The sequence below is a fragment of the Eriocheir sinensis genome, chromosome 25 (assembly GCF_024679095.1).
Source record: "Eriocheir sinensis breed Jianghai 21 chromosome 25, ASM2467909v1, whole genome shotgun sequence".
Taxonomy (NCBI): Eukaryota; Metazoa; Arthropoda; class Malacostraca; order Decapoda; family Varunidae; genus Eriocheir; species Eriocheir sinensis.
Window position 1 is genome coordinate 8,903,039 of NC_066533.1, and position 22,265 is coordinate 8,925,303.

Below are 22,265 nucleotides of genomic sequence, written 5' to 3' on the forward strand. Positions count from 1 at the left end.
AAAGAAGGAAAAATAGCGACAAACCAAAGAAACAAATTAAACGCGTGAAAAAAAAGAAAATTAGACAAACAAAACAACCAAAAAAAAAACTCATATCCATTTATATCTGTCAAGTCGCTCGCTTACACACCACAACCACTACCACCAACACCACTACCACCATCATCACCACCACCACTAACACCACCATCATCAACACCACTACTAACACCACCACCACCAGAAATAACACCACCAACAACACCACTAACATCACCACCACCACCACCATCATCACCACCACAAACACCACCACCACCAGACCCCTTTCAGCACCACCTCTAGAAATGTTAATAGCAGCACCAGCATTTAGTTTCACGCTTATATTCCATCGCTGTTTCTTTATTTCCTCCCTCTCGCTCTCGCTCTTCCCCGCGTCGAGAGCTTTGGCCAGTGCTCAACCCGCGTCCCCGAGGTGATCCGCGTAATTGATGGGATTAATTGGAAGTTTGCCAAAAGACGATGGATTGCGTGCGTCAAGTTAATGGGAGAGAGGAGGAGGGAGGGGGGCAGTGTGGGGACCAAGAGGAAAAAGAGAAGAAGGTTTAGGAAGGGACCAATTGAAAGAAGAGGACCAGGCAGGGTAAAAGGAGGAAGAGGAGGAGGAGAAGGGGTAAGAAGGAGGAAGAGGAGAAGGGGTAATCAGAAGGAGGAGGAGGAAAAGGGGTTGAAAGAAGAACAAGGAGGAGGAGGATTGGAGGAGAGGTAGGAAGAGGAAGGAAGAAGAAGAGTTAGGTAAGTAGGAATGAGCAGGAGGAGGAGAAGGAAGGGAGGTAGTAAGAAGGAATAGGAGGAGAAGTGGTTGAAAGAAGAGGAGGAGGAAAAGGAATAGGGGTAGGAAGGACGAAGAAGGAGGAGGGGGGTAAGGAGGAGAAGGGGTAGGAGGAAGGAAGAGGAGGGGGGGGGTATATAAAAAGAGAGAAGAGATAGCTCGCAAGGAATTAGTAGTTTGCGACGAGAGAGGAAGAGGAAAAAGTAATGAGTGGAAGGAGGAGGAAAATGGTGCAGAAAATCCTGAGATACGAGAAGTTTTGTGCGGAAGAAGGAGGGAGGGAGGGAGGCAGGGAGGGAAGGAGAGAGATATTAAGGAATGTAAATTACGAGAAAGCATCGCAAGAAAACATGGAGGGAAGGCGAGTGGGCGTAAATGAATATTGGAAAACGTAATCGTGGAAGTGGTCCTTTTTTTAACACATTTATGGTTATAGAGGAATGGGGAACCTTTAAAACTGTTTCTGTGTATTGGGCAGCACTGTTCCTCCTGGTACTTTTCTCTGACACTTGCAACTTAACTTTATTAAATATACGTATAATCATCTTCTGCCATCTTTATTCTATTTTCGTTTTTAAATTTATAGAAGCAATACGTAGCGGGCTTTTTTTTTATTGTTGTTTCCTTTTTGTGTGCCCTTGTGCTGTCTCCTTTGCTGTAAAAAAAAAACTATGGGAAAACAATCACCAAAAACACCGTAATAGCTGCTCCTGTAAAAAAAAATTATTGTTAGAGTAGCCGAAAAAGGGTCAGAATGGATTGGAAAGGTGTCTTGAACCGAAGGAAAAACAGATCTTTTGAAATTAAAAAATAAATTAACATCAAAAGGAATATATTTTTACACACTTCTCCGTTCTTGCCAAGGAAAACATTATTCGTGATTTGCAAGTCCGATTCCAAATGTACCGCGCTGCGCTGATTGTCCAACGTAATAAGAGAAGTTTTTTTTTTTTCCCGCCCACACCATTACTGTTGTTGTTGCTTGAGAAGACACCAAAAAAAAAAGGAAGAAAATGAAGAGAAGTTTTTCCTCACTTATCATCTTGTTATTGAATGCATTGTGGAAAAGAAAGGAAAGGAAATTAACAACAAAAAATTCCTCCCGATTATTTTTTTCTGTTCTTGAATACACTGCGGAAAAGAAAGAAAAGAAAATGGGAAACCAACTTTGCTCTCCGTCATTTTTCTGTTTTTAAGACATTACGCAAAAAAACAAAATCAATCTCTCTCTCTCTCTCTCTCTCTCTCTCTCTCTCTCTCTCTCTCTCTCTCTCTCTCTCTCTCTCTCTCTCTCTCTCTCTCTCTCTCTCTCTCTCTCTCTCTCTCTCTCTCTCTCTCTCTCTCCTCCTCCTCCCATCCCATCCCGTCCCGTCCCGTCCCCCTCCCCACACATTGACGTATTGCCAGATGGGAGAAAAAATCATAACAAAGCCCAAGTGAAGTGCTTTGTCTCGTGTCTGTCTGTCTGTCTGTCTGTCTGTCTGTCTGTCATTAACGCCGTAAATCATGAAGCGTGCGAGGCTGCGGAAGTCTTGTAATCACATTATAATCAGCGGGGGAAAGAAACGCGTCTCTGCGGCAATGTGGCGGACGATAAATTTTCATCTCAATTTTCATCACCACGTCTGACTGGCTGGCTGGTTGGTCGCTCCGGGGGTACTGGGGAGGCAAGAAGAGGGGAGAAGGGGGGTGATGATAAAGAAGGAGGAAGGAGGGGGAGGAAAGGAAGGTGTTGATTAGAAAGGAAGAGGGGAAGGTGTTGGTAAGGAAAGGGGGAAGAGGGAAAGGTAGCCAGTTGTTGAAGGAAAGGGGAAGGGGAAAGGGTGTTAGTTTGAAAAGGAAGGGTTGGAAGGTAGGGTGATGATAAAGAAGGGGGGAGGAGGGGACGGTGTTGGTAAGGAGGAGGGGGAGGAAGGGAGGAAGGAGGGTGTTGGTAAGGAGGAGGGGGAGGAAGGGAAGGGTGTTAGTTAGGAAAGGAAGGGTTGGAAGGGAGGGTGATGATAAAGAAGGGGGGAGGAGGGGACGGTGCTGGTAAGGAGGAGGGGGAGGAAGGGAAGGTGTTGGTTAGGAAGGGAGGAAGGAGGATGTTGGTAAGGGAAAGAGGGAGAGGGAAAGGGAGGGTGTCAGTTAGGAAATGAAGGGTAGGAAGGGAGGGTGTTGGTAAGGAAGGGAGGAAGAGGTGTGGGGGCCATAATTTCGTTTTTGTGTGTGTGTGTGGTGGTGGTGGTTGGTGGTAAAGGTATTTTGCAGGTATGGTAAAAGTGTGTATTTCCTACCGTTTCTTTTCCTTTGTTTGGTGTGGAGGGAGCATGTGGCTTTTAAGGGGTTTTGCTTTTTGTTTATTTTGTTGTTGTTGTTGTTGTTGTTAAATACGTGTATAGGTATGGTAAGGGTGTGTCCGTAAGTGTGATGATATTTACGTGGTGTGGTACAGGTATGCAAAGATGTGGTCTAGTGTTGAAAGATGCGAGAAAGGTATGTGAAAGTGTGTGAGGACGTGGTGCAGGTGGTGAGGTGTGTGAGGATGTGAAGACAGGTATTGGGAGATGTGAGTAAAGGTGGGTGGGTGGGTGAGTGTGCGTTCGTGCGTGTGTTTCATTTTTCTATGGGAATCGCATACGTTTATTTTTATTGCACCTACGAGCTTTCTTGTTTACTTTATTAGTTTTTCCTTGAGCTGCCTCCTTTACTTTAACAAAAAAAATCATCCACGCCAAATATTAATACATGACGTGAAGCCAGTGTGATTCGGAGACAGCGAAACTCCTCGTAATAAATGGATAATCGGTTGGCAGCTTGTGTATCGTAAACCAAACATATGATGCGTTACTACTGTATGCTAAGTGTGCAGCGATACTAATGCGTGGTGGTTAGAAAAGTAAATAGAAAACAGCAAGAGCAATGTGTTGAGTGCCATGTGTGTTAAGTGTGAGAATATATATGTTTAATGATAGCAGTAAGTGTAATAGCTTAAGATATTGCGTATTTGTGGTAATATCATTGTGTTTTATTTGCAGTGTGTTTAGTTAGTGATGGAAGTGTGTACTAATATCAATATGTGTGCTTTCAAGTAACATGAACGTGTGCTAATAGGTAAAATGTGTCTAGTAGCATTCATAATTGTTTGGCAATAGGAGCACTGAAGTGAAGGAAAGCTACGGTAGTGATTGTTTAGCAGTAATATCAGTGTGTGCTAACAGCCATGAGTGTGTCTATCCTCTGTTCAGATTAACTTGGCACGTAAGCCCCTCCCCCTGCCCCATTAAAGCCACGCCCCTCTCCATCTCAGCCTGCCTGTGATTGGTGGATGCTGGGTAAGGTGGAGTCTTATTATTAGCCGCTGGACTGGCGTGGGCGGAGCTTAGGTACGAAGTTAATTTGAACAGACTAGTAGTAATATAGGTTGCTTTTGTCTTACGCGGAAGTTTTGTTTTTGAAGAGGATGCGTAAAGAGAAGTAGTAGTAGTAGTGAAAGTAGTAGCAGTATTGATAGTGTTTCCAAGTGATTTATTATTAGAGTAAGTGTAGGAATGCAGTGAAGGGAAGGTGCAGTGAGTAACCCCCGCCCCTCCTCTCTCCCCCCAGCCATCTCCAAGACGGAAGTGTTTGAGCCAGAATACAGGATGCCCGGTAGGCCCCTCCCCCCCACACACACACCTGCCCCCCCAAAAAACACACACACACACACACACACACACACACACACACACACACACACACACACACACACACACACACACAACACTAACACAACCCATATGTAATAACCCTTCAAACACCGAGACTCAACACATAATACTCAAGCAACACAACTCCTCCTCCTCCTCCTCTTCGTCCTCCTCCTTAGTGTTATATTCCTGGAATTCTTGAAATATCACTGCAATAATATCCCAGCATGCTCAGTTCTTTTTTTATTATTTTTTTTTATTACCGTAGTCTTGAAAACGACTATAAATAAATAAAATCATAAGAAAATGCAAATTAAACTACCTTTCCCAGTTTGATATCGACTTGAGGGAGCTGACAATTTTTTCCCTTACAATATATATTTCATTTTTTCCCTTCGCAGCATTTTCGAAAAGCGAGGATTTTGAGGAAAACGGCTTCAGAATGTCGGGTACGGAGTGTGTCTCAAGATATATATTTTTTTATCCATGGAAACAGACAATTTTTATATATGTATTTTTTTTATCCTTGTCACATTTTCTTGAGCTGGTTTATTGCACAGCTGTCTTGCTTGTTGCACCGTGGTTCTCTCTCTCTCTCTCTCTCTCTCTCTCTCTCTCTCTCTCTCTCTCTCTCTCTCTCTCTCTCTCTCTCTCTCTCTCTCTCTCTCTCTCTCTCTCTCTCTCTCTCTCTCTCTCTCTCTCTCTCTCTCTCTCTCTCTCTCTCTCTCTCTCTCTCTCTCTCTCTCTCTCTCTCTCTCTCTCGCCAATACAATCTCTTTACGGAATGTGACTCTTCCGGCATGATAAACTATTTTTTTTACCAATATATCCAGTTTGCAAGTTTTTTCCATGCTTGACATTTGACGTGGAAGGAATAAAGTTCACTATACATTTTATTATTATTATTATTATTATTATTATTATTATTATTATTATTATTATTGTGTCTGTTTTTGGTCTTGTCTATCCTCCTCCTCGTATAGATAAGAAAATTAATGTCCGTCTTCTTAATTGTATTATCTTTTTTTTCCACTATGAAGGAAGAGAATGTTGGATATTGTGTACATATGATAGTGTTTTGTTTGTTTGTTTGTTTTATTTGCAGTGGGATGTGTCAGTTAAAGGTTGATCAAATTTGGACATGATGATGCGTATGTAGTTTTCAATCTCAATAGAAATGCGTATAAGTAACAATGGTATCAGTAGTGGTAGTAGTAGTAGTAGTAGTAGTAATGGTAATAACAGGTCGCGTTATTCTGAAATAGTACTTATCTTCTGGTGGGAAATTAGTTGGCAAAATGTTGTTGTTTTTATTTTGTTAATTCTTTCTTCTTTTTATTTTTTACTTTTCTTGTCAATTTTGTGAGTTTCAGCATTTTTCTTTCAGGTTTCTGTTATTATGTTCCAATACCTTTTTTTTTATTTCTTTAAATATTTTTCTCTAGGCTTTTATTTTTTTCATTTCCCTCTACACGTGTTCCCTATATTCAGTACATTCATTGTTTTGGTTTATTCTCCTATTTGCACCCCATCGTTTGTTTTATTTACCCTCTTCAATATTTTCCTTCCTAAGACTTATTTTCATAAAGTCTTCATCATTTATTTTAATTTCCAATGTGCTGTATATTCCTTTCATTAATTTGCCCTTTCTTATCATCTCCTCTTTTATTTTTTTCCTTTTCAGTATTTTTCTTACTCCTTCTTTATTGTCTTCACTTTCCTTTTTTTTCCTAATACTAGTATAGGCTTTCATTTGAGTCTATTTTTCATCTTATTTTCTCGTCTTATGTGTATATTTTTTTAGTATTTTCCCTGCTCTAGTTTATTCACTGGTTGCTTATTATAATTTCCCTTCATCTTTTTCCCCATATATTCCTTCCTAAATCATATCACTTTAGTTTATTTTTCATCTAATTCTTTCTTCTTTTATTTTTTTCACTAAGTTCCTTGCTAATTGATTAACTCGTTGCCCATTACCTTTTTTATCGTATCATCTCCATATTTTCAAATCCGTAACATAACTTCTCATATTAGTATTTTTTTTTCCATCTTATACTTTCACCTTTCATTTTTTTTTTTTACAGTATTTTCCTCGCCGTGGTTTATTCACTCGTTGCTTACACGCTGCAATTTCCTTCTCCACACACACACACACACACACACACACACACACACACACACACACACACACACACACACACGCACACGCAAAAAATATTCACCCCATAACATTTTTACCGTCCATTGCGGGGTCTCGCCTCGCCCATCACACAAGATAATGAAGGGGGGGGGGGGCAGGAGGGAGTAAGAGGCTCTCCTTCACCCCCACCTCGCCCCCAACACTCCTAGTCACTCCAGCACCACCCCATCATCCCCGACAGGTGTATCTCCTCTTCCTCCTCCTCCTCCTCCTTCGGTTCTTCCTCCAGCACCACTATCACATATCCACACATCTGTATTCTGTCCAGCCCCTTGCCTCCTCCTCAGCCTCCTCTTCCATCTTCCTCCTACTCCTCTCCTTCCTCACTTCTTCACGTATCTCTATTCTTTTCTTCCTCCTTCTAACACTTCCACCACCATCTGTATTCTGTTACCCCTTCCTCTTTCTTCTTTATCCTCTTCGTACTCTTCCTCCTCCTCCTCATCCTCATCCTCATCCTCCTCATCCTCATCTCCATCCTCCTCATCCATCTCCTCCTCCTCCTCCTTCTCCTCCTTCTCCTCCTCCTCCTACTTCTTCTCCTCCTCCTCCTTCGTATACCTGTCATCCACTAAATCCTCCTTCATACTTCTACTAAATCTCCAGCTCACCTGCTTAACCTACCTGTACAAACACACACACACACACACACACACACACACACACACACACACACACACACACACACACACACACACACACCTTGTCACACCTGGCTTATCCGCGAAGCTTCCTCACACACCTACCTCATCGCACCTGTAATCACCTCCGACACACCTGTTTGTCACGGTGCACGCACACACACACACACACACACACACACACACACACACACACACACACACACGACTTCTGTAGCATTCCTGCGTGGATGTTCTCCTTTTTTTTAGGACACAAAATTTAAGGTATAAATTGTGGTTTGTGTTACGTTTTTTTTGTTTGTTTTTTAGGGGGAGGGAAGGTTACTCACAAACATCATGACTCTTTTTTGTCTTTTTTTGTTTTTGTGTGTTTTATATTTTCGTGTTCGAGTTCTTGTGTTTTTTTCTTTCTCGTGTTTCGTCTTCCCCGTTGTCTGTTTCCTGTTTGTGAGTTATGTTTTTTTTTTTTTAATAGTTTTTGCAAGTGGGAGTTTTTTCAAGTGTTGATATTTTTGTTTTGTGTATATAGTCTCGTCATCCACCTCATTTTCTCTTTTTCTCATTAGCATCTTCATCACCATTATCATCACCATCATCATCACTATCATCATCACCATCACCATCATCCTCTTTCTTCATCTCATTCTTCATCTTCTTGTACTCATCCTCCTGCTCCACCTCCTCACCCTCTTATTCCTTCTTCTACTCTTCTCCCATCTCCTTCTCATGCTCTCTCGTTCTTCCATCTCATCCTCCTATTCATACTCTGTCCCTCCTCCTCCTTCTCCTCCTCCTCCTCTACCCTTCTGCCTCTTAAAACTAAAACTCTGAACACTGTTGGGTCAAGTTGACAGTGTTGGGAGAATAAAAAGTAAGCATCCCAAACTTTTCTCTTGCCCCGAATAAACGACGGAAAAAAAACACAGACAGCAAGTGGCGGTAAAAGAGAAAATGGGATCGCGTGTGTTTTAGGCTTTTACCCCAAACTCATATATTTGTTTATGTAGATTCCCTCGCCCAGAGTGTTCCCTTTCTCTCTACACCGCGTTAATTTTTCAGACAGATAAAAAAGGATAATAGTTTCTTTTCTACCTTACACGGAAAGTATAGTATTTCTCTCCTCATAATTTAGTACAGGCGAAGGGTTAACTTGGGCATCATCTTTTTATTTTATCGTTTTCAATCAACTTTGCATATAAAAAAAAATCCGTACACGTTTATTGCTTTATTTCGGAAAGTTGAGATCAGGGAAAAGTTATCCATTTTTAGTGAGAACAACTTTCATGCCTTTTTTTCCTTTCTGATCCCCACACCATTGCTTCGTTTGGGAGGTTAGTTTTTGTATCACTTGTATTTCTCTGTACCTTATAAAAATGTTGTAATATCACTTGACTTTAACTTTATGTAAACCTTGCGTAGCTTTTGTTTGGTGCCTTTGGTCAAGCACAGAAAAAAAGACTTGTTGCAGAATTTGATTTGGCTATTTGCCTTACTCCTTCAGTAACTTTATATCGCGTTCTGTTTCATGGCGTCTACTAAACTAACCAAAGTCTGTATGAAAAAAAAATCGTAGAACTGGTCACGTCTAACAAGCTAACCAAAGTCTGTATGAAAAAAAAATCGTAGAACTGGTCACGTCTAACAAGCTAACCAAAGTCTGTATAAAAAATTCGTAGAACTGGTCACGTCTAACAAGCTAACCAAAGTCTGTATGAAAAAAAAATCGTAGAACTGGTCACGTCTAACAAGCTAACCAAAGTCTGTATGAAAAAAAAATCGTAGAACTGGTCACGTCTAACAAGCTAACCAAAGTCTGTATGAAAAAAAATCGTGGAACTGGTCACGTCTAACAAGCTAACCAAAGTCTGTATGAAAAAAAATCGTGGAACTGGTCACGTCTAACAAGCTAACCAAAGTCTGTATAAAAAAAAATCGTGGAACTGGTCACGTCTAACAAGCTAACCAAAGTCTGTATAAAAAAAAATCGTAGAACTGGTCACGTCTAACAAGCTAACCAAAGTCTGTATAAAAAAAAATCGTGGAACTGGTCACGTCTAACAAGCTACCCAAAGTCTATATAAAAAAAAATCGTAGAACTGGTCACGTCTAAGAAGCTAACCAAAGTCTATATAAAAAAAAATCGTAGAACTGGTCACGTCTAACAAGCTAACCAAAGTCTGTATAAAAAAAAATCGTAGAACTGGTCACGTCTAACAAGCTAACCAAAGTCTGTATAAAAAAAAATCGTAGAACTGGTCACGTCTAACAAGCTAACCAAAGTCTGTATAAAAAAAAAATCGTAGAACTGGTCACGCCTAACAAGCTACCCAAAGTCTGTATAAAAAAAAAATCGTAGAACTGGTCATGTCTAACAAGCTAACCAAAGTCTGTATAAAAAAAAAATCGTAGAACTGGTCACGTCTAACAAGCTACCCAAAGTCTGTATAAAAAAAAAATCGTAGAACTGGTCATGTCTAACAAGCTAACCAAAGTCTGTATAAAAAATTCGTAGTGTTGGTCATATGGTCCTGTCCTCTATACAGATCTTTAGTAATTTCGCATCTCTTCCTTTTCGTCACTTCCCACAGGTTCATATTTTTCTAAATTATTTATTTTTGTTTATGTGTTCATTTATTTATTTATTTGTTTATTTATTGTAGTATTATTCATTTAGTCCTACACTCAGTACAGGTCTTCAGTAATTCCGCATCTGTTCTGTTTCGTCACTTCCCACAAGCTCAATATTTTTTTTTTTTTGGGGGGGGTAGGAAGGGGGAAGAGTTACACGAAAACAACATGATTTTCTTTATTTTTGTTGCGTTTTTTTTTATATATTCCTGAACATCCACCAAACTCACCGCTCACACATGTTTAACTCCATCCATCGACTCACTCACTTTCTTTTCCACCCGTTCGCTCATCTCCTTCTTGGCCTTCCTCTTTACCTATTGTCTCTGTTCCTTCATCGGTAACATTGCATCGGGTCTCTGCATCATGACTCTCTAATATTGCGTGTTTTATATTCCTCAGCATCCATCAAACTCAAACCACTTACATTTTCCTTCCACTTTCCATCCAGCTCCTTCTTGGCCTTCCTCTTTACCTACTGTCTCTGTTCCTTCATCGGTAACATTGCATCGGGTCTCTGCATCATGACTCTCTAATGTTCCGTGTTTTATATTCCTCAGCATCCATCAAACTCAAACCACTTACATTTTCCTTCCACTTTCCATCCAGCTCCTTCTTGGCCTTCCTCTTTAGCTTTTGTCTCTGTTCCTTCGTCGGTAACTTTGCATCGGGTTTGTGTATCATGACTCTCTAATGTTCCGTGTTTTATATTCCTCAGCATCCATCAAACTCAAACCACTTACATTTTCCTTCCACTTTCCATCATCTCCTTCTTGGCCTTCCTCTTTACCTATTGTCTCTGTTCCTTCATCGGTAACATTGCATCGGGTCTCTGCATCATGACTAATATTGCGTGTTTTATATTCCTCAGCATCCATCAAACTCAAACCACTTACATTTTCCTTCCACTTTCCATCCAGCTCCTTCTTGGCCTTCCTCTTTAGCTTTTGTCTCTGTTCCTTCGTCGGTAACTTTGCATCGGGTTTGTGCATCATGACCACCAAAATTTAGCCACGTACATTTTCCTTTCCACTTTCCATCCAGCTTCTTCTCCCTGGCCTTCCTCTTTAGCTAGTGTCTTGAGGCCGCCGTCGGTAACTTTGCATCGGGTTTGTGCATCTGCGTCCCACAAATTGGCAGAAACTTGTATAAAACTGTCTTGGAAACTCTGAAACTATTCCCCAAAACTATCCCCACGAAACTTTCCCTTCACGACCCATAACTTCGATGCTTAGTGTGTTATTTTTGTTACCTGAGCGTTTGTCCGGCAACAGGTGTGTATATACTGAAGGGTTCGCCCGGCAGGTGTACTTAAGTTTACCTGTTAATTAGTATGCTGCACCTTGGCCTGTTGCTACCTGTTTGTGTGTGTGTGTGTGTGTGTGTGTGTGCCTGTGTTGCGTTTGTTCGTGTATGTTTGTGTATGTTTATGTACGTTTGTTTGCGTTTGCTGTCCACGTATGTTTGTTTGTTACGTGTATGTTTTTGTCTTGTGTATGTGTACGTCTGTCTTGATGTGCATTGTGACTTGTATTCTGTTCATGGCTGTTAGATTATTGGAAACACTCATTCCCTTAACTCCACACTCCCTTTTCCTTTCTCCCTACCTTACCAATACTCCCTTTCCCTCTCTTCCTTACTCAGCACTCCCTTTCTTATCCTCTCCCTTTTATTTCCTCACTCCCTCTCTTCCTTTATATTCCTTCCTTACCGAATGCTTCCTCCCTTTCCCTCTCTCCCTCCTTTTTCCTCTCTTCCTCCATTTCCATCCCTTCCTTTTCCTCTGTCCCTCCCTTACCGAATGCTTCCTCCCTTCCCCTTTCCCCCTCTTTTTTTCCTCTCTTCCTCCATTTCCCTCCCCTCCTTTCCCTCTCTCACTTCCCTTTCCCTTGTCCCTTCCCTTCCGAATGCTTCCTCCCTTCCCCTTTCCTCCTCTTTTTCCCTCTCTTCCTCCATTTTCCTCCCTTCCTTTCCCTCTCTCCCTTCCTTTTCCTCTGTCCCTTCCTTACCGAATGCTTCCTCCCTTTCCCTCTCTCCCTCCTTTTTCCTCTCTTCCTCCAATTCCCTCCCTTCCTTTCTCTCTCTCCCTTCCTTTTCCTCTGTCCCTCTCTTGCCGAATGATCCCTCCTTTCCCCTTTCCCCCTCTTTTTTCCCTCCCTTCCTTTCCCTCTCTCCCTTCCTTTTCCTCTGTCCCTCCCTTGCCGAATGATCCCTCCCTTTCCCTCTCCCTCTCTTTTCCTCTCTCCCCCCTTTCCCTCTCCCCCTTTCCCTCCCTCCCTCCCCTTTAACCTAACGATCTCAAAAGCCTGAACTGTTAATCTTAAGCCTGAACGAAAGCATCTTGTTATATATTCCTTTTTTCTTATCGTGTATGAATGGCTCGTTTTAATCTAAGCCTGTGTATGGTACTTTAAGATATTGCCCCATTTAGCCTGTCCTGAAAACTAACCGAAACCTCAAACCTATGAAAAAACATCCTACCATCCTTATTTTCTTCAGTCCTTTCATCAACTTAATTCCCTTTTCCCTACTTCCATTTTCCTTTAAGTACCTTCCCTCCTGACAAAAAAACGTGTTCCATTCCCTTTCTTTCCGTAACTCCTTCACCATCATCCTCATTCTGTAAAAGTCCCCTATCCCATTTTTCCTATCTCCCTTCTATTCTCTTCCCATTCCCTTCCCTCAAACTCGACCCCTTCCCAACATATAGTCTCATATTCCTTTGTTACTATCCATCCCCTTTCCTCCCTAACTCCTCCCTCTCCTCAACCTGTAAGAGTTCTTTTTATCCCACTCTTTCCATTCTTCCACTTCCCTCTTACATCCCCTCCCTCCCCAGCCCACTCCTTCTTCCATCCTTTTCCTCCTTACTCTACCTCCCCTTCCCCACCCTGTATATAAATCTCCTATTTCACTCTTTCTATCCATCTTTCTCCCCTCTTAACTCCCCACCCCCTTCCCAGCCTGTATAAAGCCCCTATCCCACTCCTATCCATCTTTCCCCCCCTAATTCCCCCCTTCCTAACCTGTATTAAGCCCCTATCCCACTCCCAGCCATCCTCCCCCCCTAATTCCCCCCTTCCCAGCCTGTTTAAAGCCCCTATCCCAATCCTATCCATCCTTCCCCCCTAATTCCCCCCCCCCCCCCCCAGCCTGTATAAAGCCTGCACTAACGCCTGTCATCTCCCCCTCCTTCAGCCATCTCCAAAAACGATGACGACGACGAGATCTCCGTGTCGGGCATGAAGATCAACGGGTTCTCCGACGAGTACCTCGACAGGATAGAGCCCAACGGCAACATCCCCGACAAGGACTGCGGTGAGTTGGGTTCTCTTTGGTAGTCTGTTGGGATACTGGGGGATTGTTTTAGTGGGTTCTTGGCTTTATAGGTTTTGGTGATTCTCTTTTGGTATTGTGTTTGGTATCAGGGTTCTGTTAGTGGGTTTAATAGGTTTTATTGGGTTTTCGCTGTTTGATAGTCTTTTGTGTTACGTGGGGTTGTTTTACTGGGCGTTATTAGGTTTTGGTGTTTTTGTTTTATAATCTGTGGGGTTCTGCGGGTTCTGTTAGGGGGTTATCCTGGGTGTTAGAGGTTCTGTTTGATAATCTGTTGGGTTATTTGGGGTTCTTTAACTAGGTTTGATTGAGTTTTCTTGGGTTCTACTGGGTAATGTTTGATATGTTAGATTTACGAGGTCATATTTGATGGTTATTTTGGGTTTCTTTTAAGGTGGTTTAGAAAGGCTTTGTGAGATGTTTTGTTTGTTGATGTTTATATTTTTAAGTTCTTTTGGGGGTTTCAGCCATGGTAGTGTGAGAATCAAGTTGAGGTTCTGCTAAGGAGTTATAGGAGGAGGTGGGGGTTGTAAGGTTTCTTGGATTTCAATTGAGGTTTTATTGTTGGAGGGTTTGGGAAGATTATGAGAGATGTGTTGAAGTTCTGTTTTGAGTTTTAAAGTTTTATGTAAAGTTTTATCATTGTAGTGTTATAATTTACTTGAGGGTTCAGTTCAAGTTATTTAAAGAGGGTTTTGGAGGGAGTCTATGAGAAATCTGTTGAGTCTCTTTTTTGGGATACATTAGGATTCTGTTGTGATTCTGTTCTAATGGGGTTCTATGGAGTTAGGTGTTGGATGATAAGGAGGGGGTTGTCATAAAATGTAGAGGATTTTGCATGAGGAACTAAAGAGGTTCTGCTGTTGCGTTTTATAGGGTTTTCTAATACATGCCAAGGTCCTATATTGGGTTCTATTTGGGGTTCTGTTATGGTCCTATTGGTGTTTCATTGTGGGGGTAATGAGTTCTGTTAGGGATCTGTTCTGGGGTAATGTTGGAGTTTTGTTATTTTACTGTTAAGGTTCTATTTTGAGTATTGTTGTGGGTTCTACTTAAGCTATAATATACTTAGGATTTAGGTTGGGTTCTTTTATAGTTATGTTGGGGGGTCTGTTTGGGAGCATTTTGAGATTAGTTATGTCAGTGCTGAGGTTTTATTTTTTTCGGTTCTGCTAAAGTTCTGTTGGAGTTTTTATTTTGTTCTGGTAGGGTTTTGTAATGAGAACTCTGGATAGGTTTTGTTTTAGAGATATAATAAGGTTTTGGTGGGGGGTCTGTTAGGGTACATTGTGAGTTTTGTTATGTCACTGCTAAGGGTTTTTTTCTGTTCTGCTAAAGTTCTGTTGAAGTTTTGTTTATATTCTGATGGGGGTTTGTAATGAGAACTTTGTATAGGTTTGTTTTATGGATATTGTAAGGTTTTCATTGTGGGTTTCGCAGGATTCTTGTTTTGTTTAGTTATGCCAGCGCTGAGGGATTTTTTCGGTTCTGAAGTTCTATTGGAGTTTTGTTCTGGTGCGGTTTTGTAATGAGAATTCTGGATAAGTTCTGTTTTAGGGATATTGTAAGATTTTGATTGTTCTTGTTTTAGGGCGGACTTTTTTTGTTTTGTTTTGTTTTTTTGCAAGTGAAGTACTCCATTTTATTTTATTTGAGACCTTTATTCTAGGTAAGTTAGGACACTGTGGGGTTCCTAGATGTGTGTTTTCCTTCCTTTATTTTCTTTATTTATTTCTTGGGGTGTGATTTTGTGTGTTCATGGTAGAGCACTGATAAGACACATGATTTTCCTTCTTTTTTTATATCAAGTGTAGAATCTATTTAATGTTTCCTCTTTGATAATTCGTAATATGTGTCTCTTGATGTGTCTGTTGCTGTTGTTGTTGTTGATACGAGCTGTGTGTGCGTGTGTATATGTGCGTGTGTATTGGTGGTGGTGGGTGTTTTTCCCTTGTACTCACCAGCCAGACACACACACACGCACACACACTCGCCCCCTCACTAACCTCCGTAGTAATGTCTGCTGTATCTCATTTCTAGGAAGCTTTGACCGTAAGTAGAAGTTTTCTCGTTCTTTCTTCCTCTGCTTCTGCTCTTTTTGTTGTTGTCTTTCTGCTTCCATTGTTGTATTTACGTGGTGGATTGTTTTTCTTATTTTTTTCTCATTGCTGCGTCTCGTGTGTGTCTGTGTGTGTGTGTGTGTGTGTGTGTGTGTGTGTGTGTGTGTGTGTGTGTGTGTGTGTGTGTGTATCTTTCTTCTCATTCTATCTTTCTTTCAGTCCTTCTTTTGTCCTTTCTCATTTTCCTTTTCTCTTTCTTTGTATATGTTCATGTTTTCCTTGTCTGGTTGTCTCAGTGTCTTTCTCTCATGATTTGTTTCTCAGTGTCTGTCTGTTTCTTTTTTTTTTTTCTTTCTTTTCTTTCTTCTTTTTGTACCTTCTTATATCTTTTCTCTCTCTCTCTCTCTCTCTCTCTCTCTCTCTCTCTCTCTCTCTCTCTCTCTCTCTCTCTCTCTCTCTCTCTCTCTCTCTCTCTCTCTCTCTCTCTCTCTCTCTCTCATTTTTTCTCTTTCCCCCTTCCTCCCTCCCTCCCTCCCCCCCCACCCACCCCACCCCTAACACCATTCTTCCCAGCGACAGCATAATCAGACGTACATCTCTTTTACTTGTTCCTCTTCTTTATCTCCCTCTTCTTTATATCTCTTCTTTATCTCTTCCTCTTTCCGCCCTAACGCTAATATTTCCGTGCATCTCATATAATTATTCCTCTTCTTCACTCCTCTTCTTTATCTCTCTTTTTTGTCTCTTCTTTATTTTTTTCCTTATCTTTTTTTATTTCTCTTTTTTATCTCTATTATTTCTTTATTTCTTCTTTATCTTTTTTCTTTGTCTCTTCTTTATTTTTTTTTCTTTAGCTCCTATTTCTTTTCTTATCTCTCTTTATCTCTTCTTTATTTCTTCTTTATCTCTTCATTGTCCATCTTCTTTATTTTTTCTTTATTTTTTTTCATCTTTATCTCTCTTTATCTTCTTTATTTCTTCTTTATCTCTTCTTTATTTTTTCTTTATCTCTCTTCTTTGTCTCTTCTTTATTCTTTTCTTTATCTCTTTTTTATTTATCTTCTTCATCTCTCTTTATCCTTTTTTTATTTATTCTATCTCTTCTATATTTCTTCTTTATCTCTCTTCTTTGTGCCTCTTCTTTACCTCTCTTCTATGTCCCTCTCCTTTATCTCTCTTCTCTATGCCTCTTCCTTATCTCTCTTCTTTGCCCGTCTTCTTTATCCCTCTTCTTTATCACTCCTCCTCCTCCCGCCCTGACGCCAATATTTCCGGGTTGCCTTACGGAGTCGGGTCACGTGTCCCTGTTATCGTTATGGACGTAATCAGAACACGTTTGCGACTCGTTGTAGGAAGGACGATGATGCTGACTGGATGATGAAGGGACGGAAGTGTGTTTTTATTATTATTATTATTATTATTATTATTATTATTATTATTATCTGTGTGTGTGTTGTTTCCGTGTTATGTTTTTTGTATTGCTGTCTTTTTTTTTGTTTTTTTTTTTCTCTCTCTCTCTCTCTCTCTCTCTCTCTCTCTCTCTCTCTCTCTCTCTCTCTCTCTCTCTCTCTCTCTCTCTCTCTCTCTCTCTCTCTCTCTCTCTCTCTCTCTCTCTCTCATATAAATAAGGCTGCTGTCCTCTCCCTGGCATGCAGATGAATTCTTTCCTCCTCCTTCTCCTCCTCCTCCTCCTCCTGCTCTTTTCCTCCCTCTCCTCCTTCGTAATATCAGTCCTCCATCCTTAGCGCAATTTTCTTTTTCCTCCCTCTTTTTTTCTTCGCTGTATTTTTTCCTTTCTTATCCTCTGATTCATATATTTTTTTCTTGATCTTCACTGCTATCTTTTATTTTCATTTTTCACTCGTGTATTGATTTCTTGAGTTCTGTTTTTTTTACTGATTTCATATTTGTGTTTTCCTACTATCATCATCATTTTCAACCATTTTCTTCAGCCTGTCTTTGTCTTGCTTTGTTTCTTTTCTTTGTATTCTATATATCTATATCTCTCTTTTCTTTCTTTTCTTTTTTTCTTTCTTCTTTTCACTTTCTTTTCAAGCTTTTCAAGGGCCTTTCACGTCCTCCACTTTTATGATATTTGTGTACTCCTGGTTCTCTGTATGCTCTGACTTACACACTTCCAGGAGCTGCCTTGTGTAGACCAATCGACCTCTTGCAGTCTCCCTATGTTCTTATGTTCTTATGTTTGCCGCATCTGTTACGAGTTTTTTTTTTTTTTTTTTTTAGCAAGGGAGAGACAGTTCAACAAAAAAAAAAAAATAAAAAAAAAAAGCCCCCTACTCTCTCAAAAGAAGAAAAGAAAGAGGTGTGAAAAAGAGAATAATTTATGATACGACCAATATGATATACCCAAGACCATTCCTTATTCTTAGGCCCATATTCACTAACATTTCGGGGCTTACGCACTCACATAGAGATTGTAGACATTTCCGTGGGTAGTCTTATAAGCCTAGTGATATTTTGACAAGGCTTCTGCACCATGAAAGTGAAAATATACTCATGAGAACCCGACTAATCTACTCTGTGGCCTTTTAAGGAGAGACTGAAGGAAATAAGAAAGAAAGAAAAGAAGATAGAGGGAAGTAAGAGAGGAAATGTGAAAATATACTCATGAGAACCCGACTAATCTACTGTGTGGCCTTTGAAAATTATTGATGTGAGAGTCGGACGTGTCTTGAGAATGCGGACCTTAACGAAATAGCCTTAACCAATGACTTCCCGAATCCAAGATGTTCGCTTCTTCCTGTACGCTCCACTTACTACACAAAAATGACACAAAATAAAACACTCAAATTGAAAAATCTACGCTCCTCACTATACGAAAGACACACACACACACACAGCAGAAACTTACCATGTTATGAAGAACAGAAACTCGTCAAAAAAACATGACAAACTATACGAAAGACTCAGAAGACGAAACACTCAAACTAAAAAAAATAAACATTACATTATAGAACAGAAACTCGTCAAAAAAACATGACAAACTATACGAAAGACTCAGAAGACGAAACACTCAAACTAAAAAAAATAAACATTACATTATAGAACTCAAATTGAAAAATCTACGCTCCTCACTATACGAAAGACACAAGACGAAACACTCAAATTAGAAAAAGAAACATTACATTATAGAACAGAAACTCGTCAAAAAAACATGACAAACTATACGAAAGACTCAGAAGACGAAACACTCAAACTAAAAAAATAAACTTACATTATAGAACAGAAACTCGTCAAAAAAACATGACAAACTATACGAAAGACTCAGAAGACGAAACACTAAGAATTAAAAAAATAAACATTGCATTATTGAACAGAAACTCGCAACACTAAAAATCCTCAAGAAAATTCCTCCTCCTCATGAAACTCGAACGGTTCTCTGATTGATAAAGAAAAGGAAAGAAAAATTACTTGATTGGCCGAGGAAACACGCGAGGAAGATGAAAGACGGAATTTGATTGGTCAGTGAAATTTGTGACGCTTCGTAGAACTCCCGAAATAAAAAGGGAAGTAGAGAAGGAAGGGAAGGAGGAGGAACTGTTCTTAGGAGAGACTGAAGGGGAAAAATAAGGGCAATAAGGAAGAAAGGACAAGAGAAACGAAGAAGAAAGGAGAGGAAAATGTGGGAACGATTAAGTTGAAGAAAAAAGGAAGTAGGAAAGAAAAGAGGACAAGAAAACAAGAATGATGGAAGAAAAAGAAAAAAAGGGATAAGGTAAGAAGGAAGTGAAAGAAGAAGGGAGTGTTTTAAGGAGAGACTGAAGGAAATAAGAAAGAAAGAAAAGAAGACAAGAAGAAAAGAATGATAGAAGAAAAAAGAAAAAAAGGGATAAGGTAAAAAGGAAGTGAAAGAAGGAGGGAGAGTTTTAAGGAGAAACTGAAGGAAAGAAGATAGAAGGAAGTAAGAAAGGAGATGTGAAAAGAGGGAAGGAAGATGGAAAAGTTGAAAATTAGTAAGGAGGAAAATAGGAAAGAAAAGGAAAGCAATGAAAAGAAGGAAGGAGCTGAAGAAAGTAAGATGAGATGAAAGATAAAAGTGTAAAAGTAAAGAAAAGTAGGTAATGAAAGAAAGGAATGAGAAAGAAAGTCAAAAGTAAAAAGATAGAAAGATTAAGGAAAAGATGAAATACAGGTGAAAAAGGAAAAGTAAGAAGAGAATATAAGAAGGAATGGAAAAAAGAACTAAGAAAGGGAAGGTAAAAAGAAGGAAAAAGGTGGAAAAGTAGGAAAAGAAGGAAGGAAAGAAAGAAAAAAAGGAGGAAAGTGAGGAGAGAAAAAGAAAATATGAAAGAAAAAAAGGGAAGGAGGGAGAGAAAACATAATGGAAGAAAGAGTGAAGTGAAGGAAAGAAGGAAGGAAAAGGAAAAGAAAGAAAAAAAGGAGGAAAGGGAGGAAAGAGAAAAAGAAAATATGAAAGAAAAAAAGGAAGGAAGGACGGAGAGAAAACATAATGGAAGAAAGAGTGGAGTGAAGGAAAGAAGGAAGGAAAAGGAAAAGAAAGAAAAAAAGGAGGAAAGAGAAAAAGAAAATATGAAAGAAAAAAAAGAAGGAAGGACGGAGAGGAAACATAATGGAAGAAAGAGTGAAGTGAAGGAAAGAAGGAAAGAAAAGGAAAAGAGAAGAAAGAAGAAAGAGAAAAAACGGAAGGTATATCAAAAGGAGGGAAAAGAAAGATGGAGCCAAGAAAGAAAGAAAAGAAAGTGCGTGATTGACTACTAATCATCCGGAAGGGAATATGGTCCACTGAGGGATTAGTAAATGCTAGGATTGCCGTTCTTATGAGTTTTTGTCTTTTTTTATTTTCATTTTTCATCATTTCTCATTTTTTTCACTATCATCTACTCTCATTTTTTCCTACCTTCGTTTTGCATTTCGTGTATTTTTATTTTATTTTAAGCTTTTTTTAATTTTTACTTTGACTCTTATCATTAAAACTATTTATTCATTTATTTAGGAGTAGCAGCAGTAGCAATAGTAGCAGTAGTAGTAGTAGTAGTAGTAGTAGTAGTAGTAGTAGTAACAAATTTGGTCCTTTGAGAATAATAACAGAGAGAGAGAGAGCAATAATAATATACAGAATCATCGCCTAGGGCCCCGCCACACACACACACACACACACACACACACACACACACACACACACAATGGCCGAACACCAGCGTTCATATCTTTTTGTCGGCCGCGGCTTAAAATTGAGTCGATACATGAACAAAGTTAATCCATTACCATATTACCTTTGTGCTCTGCAGGTAACCCTCTCCCCCTCACCTACCTGTCCCCTTTCCCCTTTATTATAATCCTCTGCGCACCCCTTCCTCTTTCTCTCCACCCCCTTGTCCCCTTACCTCCTCTTACTCCTCCTCCTCTTCCTCCTCTTTCTGACAGCAGAGGAGTCATTTCAAGGGCATAAAAAAAGGAAACAAATGTGAAAAAAAGCCCATCTCCTTCCCATCTCCTTCCCCCCTCCTTCCCCTCTCCTCTTTCTCTTCTCACCCCTTACCTCCCCTTATTCCTCCTCTTCTCCCTCCTACTTGTATTTATATAACCTTCCCATCTCCTTCCCCTCTCCTCTATCTCCCCTTTCCCCTTACCTCCCCTTATTCCTCATCTTCTTCCTCCTCTTTCTACTTATATAACCTCCCCATCTCCTTCCCCTCTCCTCTTTCTCCCCTCGCCGCTTACCTCCCCCTATTCCTCCTCCTCTTCCTCCTCTTTTTGCTTATATACTCCTCCCATCTCCTCTCTCTCCTCCCCTTACTCCTCTTCTTTCTCCTCCTTTTACTCATAAACCCTTCCCATCTCCTCCCCCTCTTCTCTCTCTCCTCCCTATTCATCTCCCCTTATTCATCTTCCTTCTCTTTCTACTCATATACTCATCTCTCCCCTCTCTTTCTCTCCTCTCTGTTCGTCTCCCTTTCCCCATTCTCACCTCTTCCCTTCATTCTCTTAACCCTTCGTCTCCCTTCTTCTTCCATTTCCTCCCCCACTTTTCTTACCTTTCCCCTTCTCTTCTTTCTCCTCAATCTCTTCTCTGTCCTATCATCCAGCCTAACCCTTTTCCTCCTCGCCCCTCTTCGTTTTCTCCTTTACTTTTAGGCTAATGGAAAAATTGTATATATGAGTATGACTAAAGAAAAGATGTTTGAATGTGTGTAGTACTTGTTTGTGTGGTTTTGTGTTGAAATAATTGTGTGTGTGTGTGTGTGTGGGTGTGGGTGTGTGTGTGGGTGTGTGTGGGTGTGGGTGTGTGTTTGCAAAGGAGTCAAACCAGGTCTTCTTTTAGTACAACAAGTGAATAGAAAAAAATGTGAATAAACAACGAAAGACAAAATGATAAGTCAGCTGAAATAGAAAGAAAAAATGTATGTAAAAAAAACGTGTCTAGAGCTGCAGGCGAAAAAATATGAACAGTGCGATATGAACAATAGAAAAAAGGAGAATATTTGGAAAAGCACACCTGGGGGAGAGAGAGAGAGAGAGAGAGAGAGAGAGAGAGAGAGAGAGAGAGAGAGAGAGAGAGGTGGGGGCATTTTTTTTCAGACCTGCAAGCATTGTTCATATTCTTTCTCCCATACACACACACACACACACACACACACACACACACACACACACACACACACGAGCACTGAATATTGATCAGCACAACACACCCGGGACCTCACTAACCCCTCCTCTCCCCCCCCTCCCCTCCCCCCCCCCACACACACACGTACACAATGAAACACTCACCAATTGCAGTCTGCAGATGTTCCCGCTCACCTGTACATGCCAATAACCTTACCTGTCCTCCACCCCCCACCTGGTAACCTTTAGGCATATTTGTGTTCCTTTAGTTAATACATGTGACTCTTCCTTTCTTATCTCCGTTATTCCTTCTCTTTTATTTCCCTTTTATCA

At 40.3% G+C, this 22,265-nt stretch overlaps 1 protein-coding gene across 1 annotated transcript in view; it reads left to right on the top strand.

The window, feature by feature from the left end:
• Positions 1–4,400: 4,400 nt before the first annotated feature.
• LOC127003290 (cyclin-dependent kinase 14-like) overlaps positions 4,401–22,265 on the top strand; it is an 83,765-nt gene continuing 65,900 nt past the window's right edge. The window contains exons 1-3 of the mRNA XM_050869759.1: positions 4,401–4,441; positions 4,881–4,928; positions 13,147–13,266. Of these exons, the coding sequence (XP_050725716.1) occupies positions 4,435–4,441; positions 4,881–4,928; positions 13,147–13,266 (175 nt within the window). The 5' untranslated portion in view covers positions 4,401–4,434. The remainder of the gene's footprint in view (positions 4,442–4,880; positions 4,929–13,146; positions 13,267–22,265) is intronic.